Here is a 17,731-nt window from a genome sequence, read left to right as displayed (position 1 = left end):
TGGCATTATGATAAAATTGTTTTTATTATTTTTATAGGGTAGAGGCAAAATTACTAGATGGAAAATATATCAGTTGTTCCAAATGCAAAAAAATTATATTTTCCAATAACTTTCACAGTTTATTACAACTAAAATTTTTAGAAAAGGAGTAATAGGAAGTACTAGAACCTTTCTTATCTGCTATCAGAGGGCATTTATCATAAATTATTGATTATATTGTATATATTCCATGCTCCTTCCCAAAAGGTATTTGAGCCATTACAACCAAAAATGTGACTAAACATGGTCACTGAAAAATCAGACCCATGGAGAGGAAGAGGAAATAAACATGATAACCATATATAGTTCATAACTAATTCTAGCTAAAATGGTGGTTGTGATTGTGTATCAGTTTTGTCTTTGAGCTTCCTGGAGTAAGAGTTCTCTTTTTCTTTTTATTGGTCATGTGTTATTTTATTTTATCTTTTATTGACACATAATTGTACCTATTTATGGGGTACAAGGTGGTGTTTCCATACATGAATACATTGTGTAAAGATAAAATCAAGGTAATTAGCATATCCATCACCATATACTATCATTTCTTTGTGATGAGAACATTAAAAATCCTTTCTTCTGGCTCTTTTGAAGTGTACATTATTGTTAACTCTAGTCATCTTTCTATGCAATAGGACATCAGAACTTCTACAATCTAATATTAACTTTGCAACTATTAACCCATGTCTCCTCATCCTCCCTACCCCTCCTTCCTGCTCTACTTCCCATCCTCTGGTAACCACTATTCTACCTTCTATTTCTATGAGAAGAACTTTTTAGTTTCCACATATGAGTGAGTTCGTGAAGTATTTGTCTTTCTATAGCTGGCTTATTTCTCTTAACATAATGATCTCCAGGTTCATCCATGTTGTCTCAAGTGACAGGATTTCATTCTTTTTTGTGACTGCATAGTATTCCGTTGTACACACACACACACTATATTTATCCATTCGTCCATCAATGGACATTTAGGTTGATTCCATATTTTGTCTATTGTGAATAGTGCTGGTATGTCTTCAACATACTGATTTCCTTTCCTTTGCATATATATTCAATAGTGGGATTGCTGGATCATCTGGTAGTTCTATTTTAAAATTTTTGAGCAACCTCCATACTGTTTGTCATAATGGCTGTACTAATTTACATTCTTACCTGCAGTGTGTGTAAAGGTTCCATTTTATCCACAACCTTGCCAATGCTTGTTGTCTTTTGATTTTTTGATAGTATCCATTCCAACTAAAATGAGGTGATATCTACTTGTAGTTTTGATTTGCATTTCCCTGATAATTAGTGATGTTGAGCATTTTTTCATATATCTGTTGGCTATTTGTATGTCTTTTTTTTTTTTTTTTTTTGAGAAATATCTATGCAGTTCTTTTGCCCATTTTTAAAATAGGGTTTTGTTGTTGTTGTTGAATTGTTTGAGTTCTTTCTATACTTTGGATATTAACCTTTTTATCAGTTGTATAGTTGGCAAATACATTCTTCCAGATTGTAAGTTGTATCCTTGCTCTGTTGATTGCTTCCTTTGCTGTGCAGAAGATTTTTAGTTTGTTACAATTCTATTTGTCTATATAGGTTGAGTATACCTTATCCAAAATGGTTGTAGCCAGAATTGTTTCAGATTTTAGATTTTGGAATATTTGCATTATACTTACCAGTTGAGTATTCCAAATCTGATATCCAAAATGCTTCAGTGAGTTTTTCTTTTGAGTGTCATGTTGGCAATCAAAAAGTTTTGGATTTTGGAGCATTTTGGATTTTGGATCTTTGGATTTGGAATGCTCAACTTGTATTGTTTTTGTTGCCTGTGTGTTTTGAGATTTTGTCCAAAAAATCCTTGCCTAGACCAATGCTGATAGAGTTTTTCCCTTATTTTTTTTTTTCAGTAGTTTTGTAGTTTCAGGTCTTATATTTAAGTCTTTAATCCATTTTGAGTTGAATTTGTGTATGGTGAGATAGAAGGGTATATTTTCATTCTTCTTCATGTAAATATCCAGTTTTCCCAGCACCATTTATTGTCCTTTCCCCATCATGTGTACTTGGCACCTTTGTTGAAAATCAAATGAAATTTATCCCAGAGATGCAAGGATGGTTCAACACACACATACATCAAAATATATGATACACATCACATTAACAGAATCAAGGACAAAAGCCATATGATGGTGGTTTTATTTCTTGGCTCTGTTCTGTTCCAGTGGTCTGTTTCTGTTTATGCCAAAACTCTGCTGTTTTGGTTACTATAGCTTTGGTAGTATGTTTTGAAGTCAGTGTGATGCCACCAGCTTTGTTCTTTGTGCTCAAGATTGCTTTGGCTTTTTGGGGACTTTTTGGGTCCATACGAATTTTAGGATTGTTTTTCCTATTTCTGTGAAGAATGTCATTGGTGTTTTGATAGGGATTGCATTAAATCTGTAGATCACTTTAGGTAGTATGGATGCTTTAACAGTATTAATTCTTGCAGTCCACAAAGACAAGATATCTTTCCATTTTCTTCTGTCCTCTTCAATTTATTTTGTCAGTATTTTATAGTCCTCATTGTAGAGATCTTTCACTTTTTTGGTTAAATTTATTCCTAGGTGTGTTGGAGGGTACTTATTATAAATGGGATTGATTGCTTGATTTTTGTTTCAGATTGTTTGCTGTTGTCTTTTGCAAATGTTAATCATTTTTGCATATTGATTTTGTTTCCTACACCTTTCCTGAATTCCTTTATCAGTTCTAACGGTCTTTTTGGTAGAGTCTTTAGGTTTCTCTGAGTATAATATGTTGTCTATAAACAAGAATAAGTTGATGTCTTCCTTCCTAATTTGGATGCTCTTTATTTCTTTCCCTTGTCTAATTTGCTCTGGCTAGGACTTGCAGGACTATAGTAAAAGTGGTGAAAGTGGGCACCATTGCCTTGTTTCAGATCTTACAAGACACAGCTTTCAGCTATTCCCCATTCACTATGATGTTAGCTTGTGGGTTTGTCATATATGGCCTTGTTTTGAATTATGTTCCATCTAGACCCAGTTTGTTGAGTTTTTATCATGACAGGATGTTGAATTTTATCAGATGATTTTTCAGCATCTATTGAATTGATCATACGGCTTTTGTCCTTGATTCTGTTAATGTGATGTATCACACATTTATTGACTTATGTTTGTTGAATCGTCCTTGTATCTCTGGAATAAATTTCACTTGATCATGGTGAATGATCTTTTTAATGTGTTGTTGAATTTGGTTTGCTAGTGTTTTGTGGAGGATTTTTGCTTCTGTATTTATCAGTGATCTGGCATATAGTTTTTTTGTTCTTACTGTTATATCTATTTAATTTTGGTCTCAGGGTGATCCTGGCCTCATAGAATGAGTTTGGAAGAATTCTTTCCCCTTCAATTTTTTGGAATACTTTGAAAGAATTGGTGTTAGTCCTTTGAATGTTTGATAGAATTCAGGAGTGAACCCATCACTCCTGACCTTTTCTTTGTTCGGAGACTTTTTATTACTGATTCAATTACATTACTTGTTCAGGTCTGTTCAGGTTTTCAATTTCTTTGTGATTCAGTGTTGGTAAGTTGTATGTGTCCAGAAATTTATCCACTTCTTCTAGGTTTTCCAATGTGTTGGTGTATAGTTGTTCATAATAGTCTCTAGTGATTATTTGTATTTTTGTGGTGTCAGTTGTAATGTCTCCTTTTTTGTCTCTCACATTTATTTGGGCCTTCTCCCTTTTTTCTTAGTCTAGCTAAGGGTTTGTTTATCTTGTGTGTTTTTTTTAAAACACCAACTTTTTTTTCATTGATCTTTTGTAATCTTTTTAATCTCTTTCATTTATTTTCTTTCTTTCTATCTTTCTTTCTTTTCTTTCTTTCCTTTCTTTGACAGAGTCTTGCTCTGTTGCCTGGGCTAGAATACAGAGTCATCGTTATAGCTCACTGCAACCTGGGTTCAAGAGATCCTCCCACCTCAGCCTACCAAGTAGCTGGGACTACATGCATACACCACCACGCCACCTAATTTTTATTTTTTTTTTCTTTTTGTAGAGACAGAGTCTCACTATTGCCTAAGCTGCTCTCGAATTCCTGGCCTCAAGCAATCGTCTTGCTTTGGCCTCCCAAAGTGCTAGGATTGCAGGTGTGAACCTCCATGCCTAGCCTACTGCTGCTATCTTGTGACTTGTTTTCTAGGGGTTTTTATTTGTTTGTTTGTTTGTAGTGTCCTTCTTTCTTTCTCCCTCTCTTATTGTCTTCCTTTATGATTAGGTGATTTTTTTCTAGTAGTGTGTTTGGGTCCCATACATTTTATTTTTGGTGTATCTATGTTAGATTTTTAGTTTGTAGTTACCATGAGGCTTATAAAAAATGTCTTGTAATTATAAGAAGTTATTTTAAACTGATAGCAACTTAACGTTGATTGTAAAGATAGTAAAAGAAACAAAAAACAGAATAATAAACTCTACATTTTATCTCCATTCCCTCTCACATTTGTAGTTTTTGATATCCCATTTTACATCTTTTTATATTGCCTATCTCCTGGCAAATTAATCTAGTTATGATAACTTATTTACCACATTTACAGTATTAAAGTATATTCTGAGTTTGCCTGTATTCTTGCTTTTACCAGTGAGTTTTAATAACTTAAGATTTTTACTTGTTACACATTAGACTTTTTTTTTTTCCTGTTTGAAGAACTCTTTTTAGCATTTCTTGTAAGACTGTTGTGGTGATAAATTATCTTAGCTTTTGTTTATCTGGGAAAGTCTTTATCTCTGTTTTATTTAAGGTAGCTTTGCTGAGTATGGTATTCTTGGTTGACATTTTTTTCCCTTCTCCCTTCAGCACCTTGAATATATCATCCCATTCTCTCCTGGCTTGTAAAGTTTCTACTGAGAAGTCTGCTGCCAGGCAAATTGGCACTTTCTTATATGTTATTACTTCTTTTCTCATGTTGCTTTCAAAATCCTCTCTTTGTCTTTGACCTTTTAGAGCTTGATTATAATATGTCTTGGGGTACACTTTATTTGGGTTGAATCTGATTAGTAACTTTTGACCTTCCTATGCTGGAACATTTATATCTTTTTCTAGGTTTTGGATGCTTTGTGTTATCTCTTTGAATAAGCTATACCCATTGACGTTCTTAAGTCCCTCTTGAACCCCAGTAACCCAAATATTTGCTCTTCTGATGCTGGCTTGTAGTTCTGTAAACTTCTGTCATTCCTTTTCTTTCTTTTTTCTTATTTCTCCTCTGACTGTATTTTCAAGTAGCCTGTCTTCAGGCTCACTGATTCTTTCTGTTTGATTAATTCTGCTATTGATGCTCTCTATTGCATTTTTCATTTGTTCATTGTATTTTTCAGCCCCAGGATTTCCGTTGGGTTTTTGAAAATTTCAATCTCTGTTAAGTTTCTCTGATAAATTACTGAATTCTTTGTGTTTCTTGAAGTTCATGAGTTTGCTTAAAATAGTTATTTTAAATTCTGTGAGAGATTCCCTGAGTGTTCTTGATGCTTATGGGCGTGCCATGACATCTGCACATTGAAGTATTATATATTTATTCTAGTCTTTGTAGTCTGGTTTTGTGTCCATCCTTCCAGAGATTCTAAGCAGGTTGATAATTGTTTTTTTATTATTATGTTTTCTGAGCCTGCGGTCAGTGCTGCTATTTCAGCACTAGATGGCACCCTAAGCCTCAGTTTGCAGTGAATTTGCAGTTGGTCTGTTCTAGGCTGAATGGACTTTGGTAGGGCCTAAAGAGGGTAGTCTGTGAGTTTCTGCCTGGGGTAAGGTGGGTCACATATTGCTGGGCCTCACCATGGTAGGCTGTCACTGGGCTCCAAGGCAACATCAGGTGCCCATTGCCCTCCCCTTTTTCCAAGCAGACAGTGTCTCTCTTTGTACTGTGCTGCCTGGTGTTGGGGGAATGGAAGGAGCCAGCAGTCGTGTGGCCACTGCGGCCACCATAATGCTGAGCACACCCAAAGTTCACAGTTGTCAAAACCAGCAAAGCACAAGGGTATGCCCATGGCCTGTGCCATTAGGGCCTGCCTGCTGCTGAAGGTAATTTGTGGTTCAAGGCCGCTGTAGACAGCCAGTGGTGATGCAGGTCTGAGCACCAGTCCGTCTCACTGAAGCTACATGTCTGTATGGCACCGAAGCAAGTCCAGAGCTACTGTTTGTGGCTGCCAGCCTGGGGTGAGGGGTCATTGGGTGTTGGATTTTACCATAGCAGGCCTTACACTGAGTTCCAAGGCAAAGTCCTGCCGCTTACATCCGTCTCCTTCCCCCAGTGGATGGAGTCACTCTCTGAGTGCAACTGCCCAGGGTTGAAGGAAGGATGGTAGGGTCAGTCCCTTGGCTGCCAGGACCCTTGCATCCCTGGAACACTCTCCAGGTGCATGCCACTATGACTTGTCTGCTGCTGAGGGTCACTCATGGCCTGAGGCTACTATAGGCTGCTGGAACACAAGTCTGTCCCACCAAGGCTGCAGTTTTCCACCTAGTGTCAGGGCAGGTCCAAAGGCTTCATCTGTGTACCCTGATCTGGGCTTAAGGGCAGAGAGGTTCTGCCTGGCACTGGGTTTTACTATGGCACGCCCAGTCCTAGGCTGTAATTCAAAGTCTTGCATTCACTTCCTTTTCCTTCCCCCAACAGACTATGTTTCTCTCTGTGAGTTGGGGGAGGGATGATGCAGTCAATAAGACTCTGTTGGGGCTAAAACCAAGGTATTGTGATCTCTAATCTGGTTTCCTTAGCTCTTGTGAAGGGACTGTCACGCATGGATAGTTCAAGTTTAATGTTTCTGTGGGAGACTATCGCTGGAAAGTCCTATTCTGCCATTTTGCTCTGCCCTTTCTCCTCCAAGTTCTCTTTATCAGAAAGAAGAAAGCATGAAGTCTTCTGCAGTGACAAGTTTTCCTTAGTTCTAAAAGAAGAATATTAAATAATATAATGGACAAGTCATTAAGGAGAAAAAGCTCTGCCAAACATAAACCCTGCCCTCAAATTGCTCAATCTTTGGAGTGATCAGATAAGAAAAGGGATAATTGTGTAAATAAGGTACACAATATCAAAACACACAGGAGACACACTTAACTAAATTCTAACCAAGGGCTTTGGACAGGAAATTCTTTCCCTGGAAGAGTAGTTGTGAACTTTGAAACAAAGTAAAAGTTATCTAGGCCAAAAGGGGAATTGGAAGAGATAGAGAAGGAGAGAGGTGCTTCCCTAGGTGCAGCATGCCTAGTGGCAGAGCCAAGAGAGATGGCATCTCACGATACATTTTTGTAACTTGATACAAATGCAATTTAGGGAGCAAATTAGAAAGAAATGGAATTGAAGTAGGCAAGAGCCTTTAAAGGATTCACATCAAATATAGAAGCCGTTTTTATATGACAGTTTATTTTAATATCCTTAAAGCTTAGTGCCATGATTTTCAAACTGAGCAACAAAACTCTCAGGGGTTCCTCAGCAAACTCTCAGGGTGCTGTAGCATAGTTTAAATTTTTGAGGTAAACACATTGATACCCTTCATTTGTTATACATCTTTTGAACTAACTGGAGTCAATTACATAAAATATTTCAATAATTAGATTATTCTACATTTCCCTTTGCAAGTTAGAACAGGAAATGAGGGTGAGAGTGTCTATTCTGATTTCAGGGTTTAAAAAATTGCATACCTGACAGGCAGACACATTCCATTAATAAGTGTGGTTATTAAAGAATGAAATTAAAATGTTACTTCTTTTCAATTTGTGTTATTACTATTTCAAACAACCAAGTTGTTAAAACACAAGTATTTATTAATTTATTTGAACCTTACTATTTAATAAATAGAAGTGTTAGGTATTTCTTTTGGTCTATGGGAAATAAGGAAAAAAAATTACTGAGATATTAAGGGTCCAATGAACCAAGAAATTTTGGGGACATCTGGCTTAGTACATAATTTTAAGGCACAAATTTGTGAAAGCAATTCATGTGATATTTTCTGATAAATTTATAAGAATTGAAATAAAAATATATAGAGGAATAGAATTAGCTTAAACTTTTTTCTTTTTCAATCTAAGCATTGTTTGCCTTAGTCCCCTTTACCTGAAGCTAGACAGGAGGAATTTGAGATTTTATCCTTTGACAATATGTGCTATGGCTGGTTTTAGCCAAAAGTGGACTCATAAAGTTTGGATTCCATTTAGTTTACATTCCACTATAAATATTGAAAAATCTAGGCAATATTTTGGCCCAGGTGGATCATCTTAGATCTGCATAGTAAAAATCAGAAATATAAAGCTAACAGGTATAGTATACCTATCCTAGGAATTCTTAACCTAGCATCCATGGAACCTAGAAATTATACATAAGAACATTAAATTTTCTTTGATCTGTTTTTTGTTGGAATTTCAAAAGGGTTCTTAGCCCTAAAAAGATTTAGAAACAGATTTATAAAAATCACCTATTTCATTTTTTTGTGTTAATATGCCTGCGGGTATAGGTTAAATTGGTATGAAAGCCAAGACTAGACCTTGTATCTCTCATTTGCTTACCTTTTCCACTGTTTTGCATAATACATAATTTTTAGAGATTAAGAATTAGATGCAAAAAGTATTTGCACCAAGAATTTAAATAGAACCTATTTATATGGGTGTGGTGAATTCCCAAAAAATATAAAGAAAATCCTTTAACTAGGTCTGTGTTTCAAAGGTGCATGAAGGCTGTACAGTGTTTTTCTCTTTTCATTGTCCTTCACAAATTCAATTCTGCTTCCCAGAGGTAACCATTATCTCAGAATTTTAAAATTTTAAAACCTATGGTATTATAGTAATGAGCTTTACAGTAGTGAATGATATACAAATAGCTAGAACCTAACTTTGCATCTTGTAAATGTAGATTAGATGTGCTTAACTGAGTTGATTTTCATTTTAAGATGAATAACTATACTGTGTATTATCTTAGTTTCCCTTGGTAGGACATAATTTAGAGATATTTTCTAGTAATGATGTTTTTGTAGTGAGTCAACCAAATTATCAGTTGGAGTAGTTAGCCATGTAAATATGCAGTTGACCCTCCTTATCTGTGTTCACATCTGCGGATCCCACCAACTGCAGATTGAAAATATTAGGGGGAAAAAGCAATAAAAATAATATAAGAATAAAAGTAATACAAATAAAATAATATAGCATAAAAACTATATAGCATTTATATTATATTAGGTATTATTAGTAATCTAGAGATTATTTAAAATATGGGAAGTATATGCATAGGTTATATGCAAATACTATGTCATTTTATATAAGGGATTGAGCATCTGCTGATTTTGGTATCCACAGAGGGACAGCTGTGTAAATGGTGTTGTGAATATAGTCTTCCTTAGCCCTAATACATTTAATTCATTAAACAGTGGACATAGGGTATTACTTTATTTTATTTTGCTAATATTAATTTTTAAGAGGTTTCTTAGAGAAGATAAACTTACCTATAGAGTTTAATAATGCTTTTCATTTCTTAAGTGACTACAGTGGGTGTCAAGAATTATATTTGGAGCCTCACAATATTTTGAATTATCACAATATCTCTTAAAGGTGACTACTATTATTTAGATTGTATAGACAATTACACTGAGTATTTGAAAGGTTAAATAAATTGCCCAAGGTTCACAGTGTAGGGGTTGGGATCTAGCCTGGGTTCATAGGGTATCAAAATTGACTGTCTGTACAACCTTTGTATGGAGATGTGTTGTGTTCACTTTATTTTAACATAAATGTATTTGTCAAGTAATCCTACTAAATAAATGAGCAGTGTTTTTGAACTTATGATTTTGTGTGGTTATAATAAAGGTAAATATGCCTATTTTTAAGGAGAAAAATTCAATGTAATTAAATATATCATAATTAACAAAGAATCTTTGATGCTGAGAACACTGCATATTTACCAAGCAGCCAGCTTTCCTAAATTCTCATACTTATGTTTATTTTTGTCTATAGGGGGATTCCCGAAGTCTTCCATTTTCTGAGAATGTGAGTTGTGTTCAAAAATTAGACTTTTCAGATACCATGGTGCAACAGAAATTGGATGATATCAAAGATCGAATCAAGAGAGAAATAAGGAAAGAACTGAAAATCAAAGAAGGAGCTGAAAATCTAAGGAAAGTTACAACAGATAAAAAAAATTTGGCTTATGTGGACAACATTTTGAAAAAATCAAATAAAAAATTAGAAGAACTACATCACAAGCTACAGGAATTAAATGCACATATTGTTGTGTCAGATCCAGAAGATGTTACAGGTATAGTGCTTTATTTGATGTTTATATGGTATACTAATAAGAAATGTATTATTTTAGAAAATTGTAGGTTTTGGGACAGGTATAGATTTTAGCTTTTCTAAAAGTACAGGGACTGTTTTCTCATGGTTAAGGTTTTATTTATATTCAGAAGGGCAGTGAGTTGATGGGTATGAAAATTGAAGTGTTTACTTAGAAATGAGTAACTCTTTTACCCTCTGTCAGTAGGACATTACTTAGAATTATTTTCCAGTACTAATGTATTCAGTCAGCCGCATGCTTTTACCTGATTCATCCTTGTGATCAGCAGCACAAGTCTGCCAGATGACTTTTTAAAGTTAAAAATACATTCTGTGAACAAGGGATATTTTTATTCTTTGCAAATGTAATTAATCAAACCTATGACCTTTGTTCTTTGTGCTCTAAGCAACTGAATTAACAACTGTACTACTAAGCATATTGGTTGAAAAAGAAAGAAATACTGAAAAAGCCAAAAGTAAAAATACCAAAAGTACTTCTTTCTACCTTAGACCTTCTCCCAAAAGGTAACATTACTTTTTGTTGTATATCCTTCTGGAAAAAAAGTTTCATATTTGTGCTAATATCCATCAGCATATGTGTGTGTGTGTATTCTTTCTATAACTTTTTGTACAAAAAAAATATATAAGACACCTTTGGTCTAATATCTTTGTCCTTGCAAAGATGATGTCTTGAACAGGGTATTTAATGTCTATAACCTTCAATTTCTTCATATGCAAAGAAAGAGTGGTGTATATATGAAGTAATACACCTAGCACCATAGAATAGTTAGAAGAACCTGTGTGCTTAGCTAATAAGAAATGAACTATATAAATAAAATTAATTTTGATTAGGAAAATACATAAATTTGACTAAGAACCTCAAATCAACAATCTCAAAAGCTGCAGAAAACACTTCTGATATTCAGTTTACTTGACAAAACTTGTTTTCATGCATCACTTTCAACATCTGAAATTTAGGGGTTTTATTTGGAGGATCTCTATGTAGAGATTTCAACCATATAAGAATAGTTAAGTTTTTAAAATGAAAGAAATCACAGGAACCCAGCCTTCTAATTTTAGAACTGAAATAATTCCAAAGATGTGAATTAATGTCTCAGAATCACCAAGCTAATTGAAAAGAACTCTTCAACTCCTCATCTCGTACTTTCTTACCCTCACATTTCTTACCCTCACATTCAATAATTATATTACAAATGGAAATATGTATTATGAAAATGCTGTTTTTAGCAATATCATATAAACTTAGAAATGGCCTGTTCTATTGGAACTCTGCCAAGCACTACATTTTTTGCCTATTACATCTTTAGGAGAGTCTAAAATAAGAAACAGTACTGGAGCTTTAAAGTCTGCTTATTTAGAGAAAACATTTTCCTCTTCATAGAATACTGCTAACTACCTTGTGATTCATTAAAATATGGAAGAGTTTTGGCCAAAGAATAGCCCATTGGTTTCCCCAGTCCTCTTTTAAAAATTAAATTTATTGAAGTATAAATTATATATGATAGGCCGGGCACGGTGGCTCACGCCTGTAATCCTAGCACTCTGGGAGGCCGAGGTGGGTGGATCGTTTGAGCTCAGGAGTTCGAGACCAGCCTGAGCAAGAGCGAGACCCCGTCTCTACTAAAAAAAAAAAAAAAAAAAAAATAGAAGGAAATTATATGGACAACTAAAAATATTAGTAGAAAAATTAGCCGGGCATGGTGGCCCATTCCTGTAGTCCCAGCTACTTGGGAGGCTGAAGCAGGAGGATTGCTTGAGCCCAGGAGTTTGAGGTTGCTGTGAGTTAGGCTGATGCCACAGCACTCTAGCCTAGGCAACAGAGTGAGACTCTGTATCAAAAAAAAAAAAAAATTATAAGTATGTTTTAAGTGTACGATTTGATGATTTTTAACAAATGTATGTATACACCCAGGTAACCATCACTACAATCGATACAGATTGCGTTCCCAATCAATCCCCAGTTTCTATCACTGGCTTTAGGAAACCACACTGGTCTACCTTCTATCACGTTAGATTAGATTTGTCTTTCCTAGAGTTTCATATAAAGAAATGGCCTCCTTTAAATTCTACTGTCAAGTTTCTGATTTCCCTCAAAAGCCAATTTGGGTATCATCATGAAACTTTCCCTGACTTTCTCTGCTTATTTTCTCTATGCCACTTTGTCCATTCATTGTTGTATTATGTTGTATCATAACTTATTGCTGTACATTTTTATATTAATATCACTTACTAAACTGTGTTCTCCTCTAGGGGAGGGACATTTTCATGATTTTTCAGGCTTATTACAGAAACTAGAACATAGTAGGTGTTTAGTTGTGAAAATATCTCAAAAAAGAAAGTAAATAGCAAATCAAAATCTTATATTAGTTCTTATAATTAGTATCAAAGCGTAATTTATCATGGCACTTTAAACATTAAATAACTTAGATAACAAAGCCTTAAACAAAAAGTTTTAGAATATATGCAGAAACTTGCTTTTTGACCATTTTTAATATTGATGTTTCTAATAATTAGAGGGAATATGTTATATGAAATATAACTTTCTACTATGATTTCTTAATACTTCAATTTGTTTGGAATAAACTTGACAAGTTGGTCAACTTTTGATTTTATTTAAAAACAAATGTTCTCTTTGCAAATGGCATATTCACACAACTTCGTAATAAGGTTCTCCCTCCCTTTTTTTTGTTTTTTACTCATTTGACAGTATTAAAAACAACAAAAACAACAACATAGAGGATTAAAATTAATTCAACATTAATTTTAGGTCAGTTTGCCATAAAATTTTAGATATTTTACATTGTTCACTAAGGTAAACAAAATGAATTTATTTTAGATTAAATCTGGCGAGAAGATTCAAGGACATTGTGCTTTCCCTTCAGTTCTGTAAAGTGTGAGTGGATTTGTAGCAGAAGTGTTTGGCTAATTCCTGTTGTCTTGGGGGTACTTAAGTAGTAAGCAGAATAAATGAATAAAGGAAAGAGGGACAAAATTTAAGTTTCCATGTATAAATGATTACTGTCTAAGTAGTTAGAAGAATTGCTCTTAATTTACCTCTGTAATAATTAACTGTTTTAATCTTTAGGTTGTTATTTGTATAATAAGGATTTTTATCAGATGAACTTTTTAACTATAAAAACTCTGAAATATTATAATGTCAAGGTATGATCATTTGAGATGGATATTTGTAAAATAAATGTGTTCATTTATTCTTAAGAGTAGCAGGAAAGGAATTTTTTGTTATTTTCATGCCCATGATGCTCTGAGCTTCCTGTTCATTTTTTATATACTTTAAAATTACACTCATGGGCAAAAACCATATGATCATCTCCATAGGTACAGAAAAAGCATTTGATAAAATTCTATATCCTTTCATGGATAAAAACTCTATAAACAAATTATGTATAGCAGGAATGTTCGTCAGCACAAGAAAGTTCATATATGACAAGCCCACAGCTAACATCATGCTTAATGGTGAAAAGTTGAAAGCTTTTCCTGTAAGATCTGGAACAAGACAGAGATGCCAACTCTTATTACTTCTGTTCAGTAGTACTAGAAGTTTTAGCTAGAGCAGTTAGGCAGGAAAAAGAGAGAAAAGGCATCCAAATAGGAAAGGAAGAAATGAAATTGTCTCTCTTTGCTAACACAGGGGGATCTTATATACAGAAAATCCTAAAAACCACCAAAAAGCTGTTAGAACTGATAAAGGAACTCAGTAAAGTTGTAGTTTTGTATGTACAAAATCAACATACAAAAATCATTAGCATTATCTATATGCTAACTATACACTATCTGAAAAAATTTAAGAAAACAGTCCCATTTACAATAGCATTTAACGAAACAGTAAACTTAAAAGGTGAAAGAACTGTGTGCTGAAACATTGATGGAAGAAATTGAAGATGACACAAATAAATGGAAAGATAGTCTGTGTTCAAGAATTGGAAGAATTAATATTGTTAAAATGTCCATACTACCCAAAATGATCTACAGATTCAGTGTGATACCTATCAAAATCCAAATGTCATTCTTCACAGAAATAGAAAAAACAGTCCTGAAATTTGTATGGAACCATGAACGACCCCAAATAGCTAAAGCCATCTCAAGCAAAAAGAACAAAGCTGGAAAAACCACACTACCAGATTTCAAAATACATTACAAAGCTATAGCAATCAAAACAGTATGGTACTGTCACAAAAACAGACACATCATCCAATGAAATAGGATAGAGGCCCCAAAATAAACCGATGCAGTTATGGTCAATTGGTTTTGACAAAGTTGCCAAGAACACACAATGAGGAAAGGGCAGTCTCTTTAAAAAGTGATGATGGGAAAACTGAATATCCTCCACATGCAGAAGAATGGAGATAGACCCTTATCTCACCCTTATATAAGAATCAACCGAAAATAGATTAAAGACTTAAGCATAAGACCTGAAACTGTAAAACTGGAAGAAAACATGGAGGGAAAACTTCATGACATTGGTCTGGTCAATGATTTCTTGGATAAAACCCCAAAAGGATAGGCAACAAAAGCAAAAATAGACAAATGGGAATGGAACAAACTAAAAGCTTCTGCACAGCAGAAGAAACAGTTAACAGAGTGAAGAGACAACCTACGGATTGGGAGAAAATATTTGCAAATCATATATTGGGTAAGGGGCTAATATGCAAAATATACAAGGGACTCTGAATAATAAGAAAAGAAATAACCTTATTTTAAAAATGAGCAAAGGACCTGAAAGACATTTCTCAAAAGAAGACATCAAATGGCCATCAGATATATGAAAAAATGCTCATTGTCCCTAATCATCAGAGAAATGTAAGTTAAAACTACAATAATATGTCACTTCACACCTGTTAGATTGGCTATTATCAAAAGGATGAAAGGCAAACAGTGGCAAGAATGTGGAGAAAAGGGAACCCTTGTATAATATTGGTGGTGTTGTAGATTAGTACACCCACTTTGGAAAACCAGTATGAAGTTTCCTCAAAAAACTAAAAACAGAATTACCATAGGATTTAGCAATTTCACTTCTGGGTATATATTCAAAGGAATTGAAATCAGATGTTGAAGAGATGTCTGCACTCCCATGTTCACTGCAGTATTACATAGCCAAGATTTGGAAATAACTTTTAAAATGTCCATCAACAGATAAATGGGTTTTTTTAAATGTAGTATATAAAGACAGTGGAATACTATTCAGCCTTGAAAGTGTAGGAAATTCTGTGACATTTGTGAACCCAGAGGACATTATGCTAGGTGAAATAAACCAGGTACAGGAAGACAAATAGTGAATGATCTCACTTTTATGTGAAATCTAAAACAGTCAAACTCATAGAAGTGTAGAATAAAATGGTGATTACCAGAGGCTGGGGTTGGGGTGGGGGAGTAGATCAGAAAAGGGGGGATGTTGGTCAAAAGGTACGAAGTTTCAACTAGACAGGAGGAATAAGTTCTGGTGATTGATACATAGTATGGTTGCTACAGTTACTCATAATGTATATTTCACAATAGCTAAAAGAGAGAATTTTAAATGTTTATACCACAAAGAAGTGATAAGCATTTGAGGTGATGGATATATTAATTAGCCTAATTTGATCATTCCACACTGTATTAATGTATACGTGTAATGAAAGATCACATTGTACCCCATAAATATTAATATATACAATTATTATTTGGCAATTAAAAATAAAACTTTTTTTAAAAAGGATAGTCTCATGGGGTATTATTGTCTTCCCACATGGAAATTATAAAGATATGGAGGCTGAGTTTACCTAATGAAAAAGATTACTGATCTCTGTAAAAGGGAGAGGTAATCTAAAGCTTTATTTGGAACCTGACACTCGCCCATTGGGAAGAACCAATTTACTGAATCTTGGTTTCTTAAGTGTATCATCCCAAAAGAGGAAGATGAGAACATTTCTTGTATTTTATTAAGTATAGCTAATATTTTTTAGTATATATCCTCTGTTTTCCTCTTATTTCCTTTTCTTTTATCTCTTCCCATTTTCATCTTCTCAAACCCCACCAAACTTAGTTGATTTGTACCTTATTAACATAATGAATTTTTTTAAAAATCTGAACTATGGAGAAAAGAAATATTGACTTAGTATAGAACTAATAGTTTTGTGCTTTTTTTTTTTTGAAGTTAATCTTAGGAAGTTTTTCTAAGTTCCTAGAGTGTATTCATATTGAGGAAATTTTCTTTCTTACTGACTAAATTGTAGTTTATGAAGTCTCTCTTAGATGAGTAGAAGTGAGAATTTTATTTTCTTTTTTATTGTTGCCCTGCCCACCTACATGTGACATAAACATTGTAATTGAATTTTATACATAGTGAAATATGAATATGTAATCTGTGGCCTATTGCATAATTTCTACTTCTTTATTTCTGAGTGGATTTCTCACTTTGAGGTAAATGTATTTTGTATTATGTTGTGAACTCTTTAAGGAAAACATGGGTGTGTGATCATTAGCAAGTTACTCTGTAGTACCCTTGGATTTGGATTTGTTTCCTTGTCTTTAAAATTGTGGGATTAAATGATTCGTAGATCTCTAATACTTGAATTATTTGATGCTATACTTAAAAAAATATATACAGTAAAATTGATTTTTTTAAATTTTGGTATGCTGTTTCATGAATTTTTAGATAGATTGATCTAACTACCACCACAATTAGGAAAAGAAATAGTTGTAATGCACCAGATATCTCCCTCATGCTCTCCCTTTGTAGTCAGATCCTCTCCCAGTTATATATTCCCTGGCAGCCACTAATCTGTTCTCTGTCACTATAGTTTTCTTTTCAAGAATGTCATGTAAATGGAATTATAAAGCTTGTAAGCTTTTGAGACTGACTTCTTTCACTCAGCATATTGCCTTTGAGATCCTTCAAGTTATTGAATGTATAAGTAGCTTTTCCATTTTCATTCCTGAGTAGTAGTCCATTGTACAGATGGATCATAGTTTGTTTATCCACTCACCAAGAACATTAGGGTTGTTTTCTAGTTTTTGGCAATTATCAGTAAAGCCACTATAAATATTCATGTATAGGTTTTCGTATAAATAAAGTTTTCAGTTTAGTTTGGTAAATACTTAGGAATGGGATTGCTAAATCATAATACAGAATGTTTACCATTGTAAGAAACTGCCAGATGTTTTCTACAGTGGTTATATTATTTTTCATTCCCATGAGCAATGCATGAGAGTTCTGGTTGTTCCACATTCTCTCTGGTACTTGTTATTGTTAATATATTCTTTAACCAGTCTAGCAGGCATGTAGTGGTTGATATACATTATTGTCATCAGAGGGAGAAAAGAAGAAAAATAAAGCAGCAGGAGAGTTTATGAAAGAACTGTGCATGCCTTAGGTACAGAGTTATGTGCAGAATGAAGAC

At 34.0% G+C, this 17,731-nt stretch overlaps 1 protein-coding gene across 1 annotated transcript in view; it reads left to right on the top strand.

Moving 5' to 3' along the window:
- PKN2 (protein kinase N2) overlaps nt 1-17,731 on the top strand; it is a 139,460-nt gene that overhangs the window by 46,810 nt on the left and 74,919 nt on the right. The window contains exon 2 of the mRNA XM_045547589.1: nt 9,996-10,296. Coding sequence (XP_045403545.1) covers nt 9,996-10,296 — 301 coding nt within the window. The remainder of the gene's footprint in view (nt 1-9,995; nt 10,297-17,731) is intronic.

Source organism: Lemur catta, chromosome 3, assembly GCF_020740605.2.
Source record: "Lemur catta isolate mLemCat1 chromosome 3, mLemCat1.pri, whole genome shotgun sequence".
In the NCBI taxonomy this organism is placed as follows: Eukaryota; Metazoa; Chordata; class Mammalia; order Primates; family Lemuridae; genus Lemur; species Lemur catta.
The sequence above is the reverse complement of the archived record's forward strand: the minus strand, read 5'-3'. Positions and strand labels throughout refer to the sequence as shown.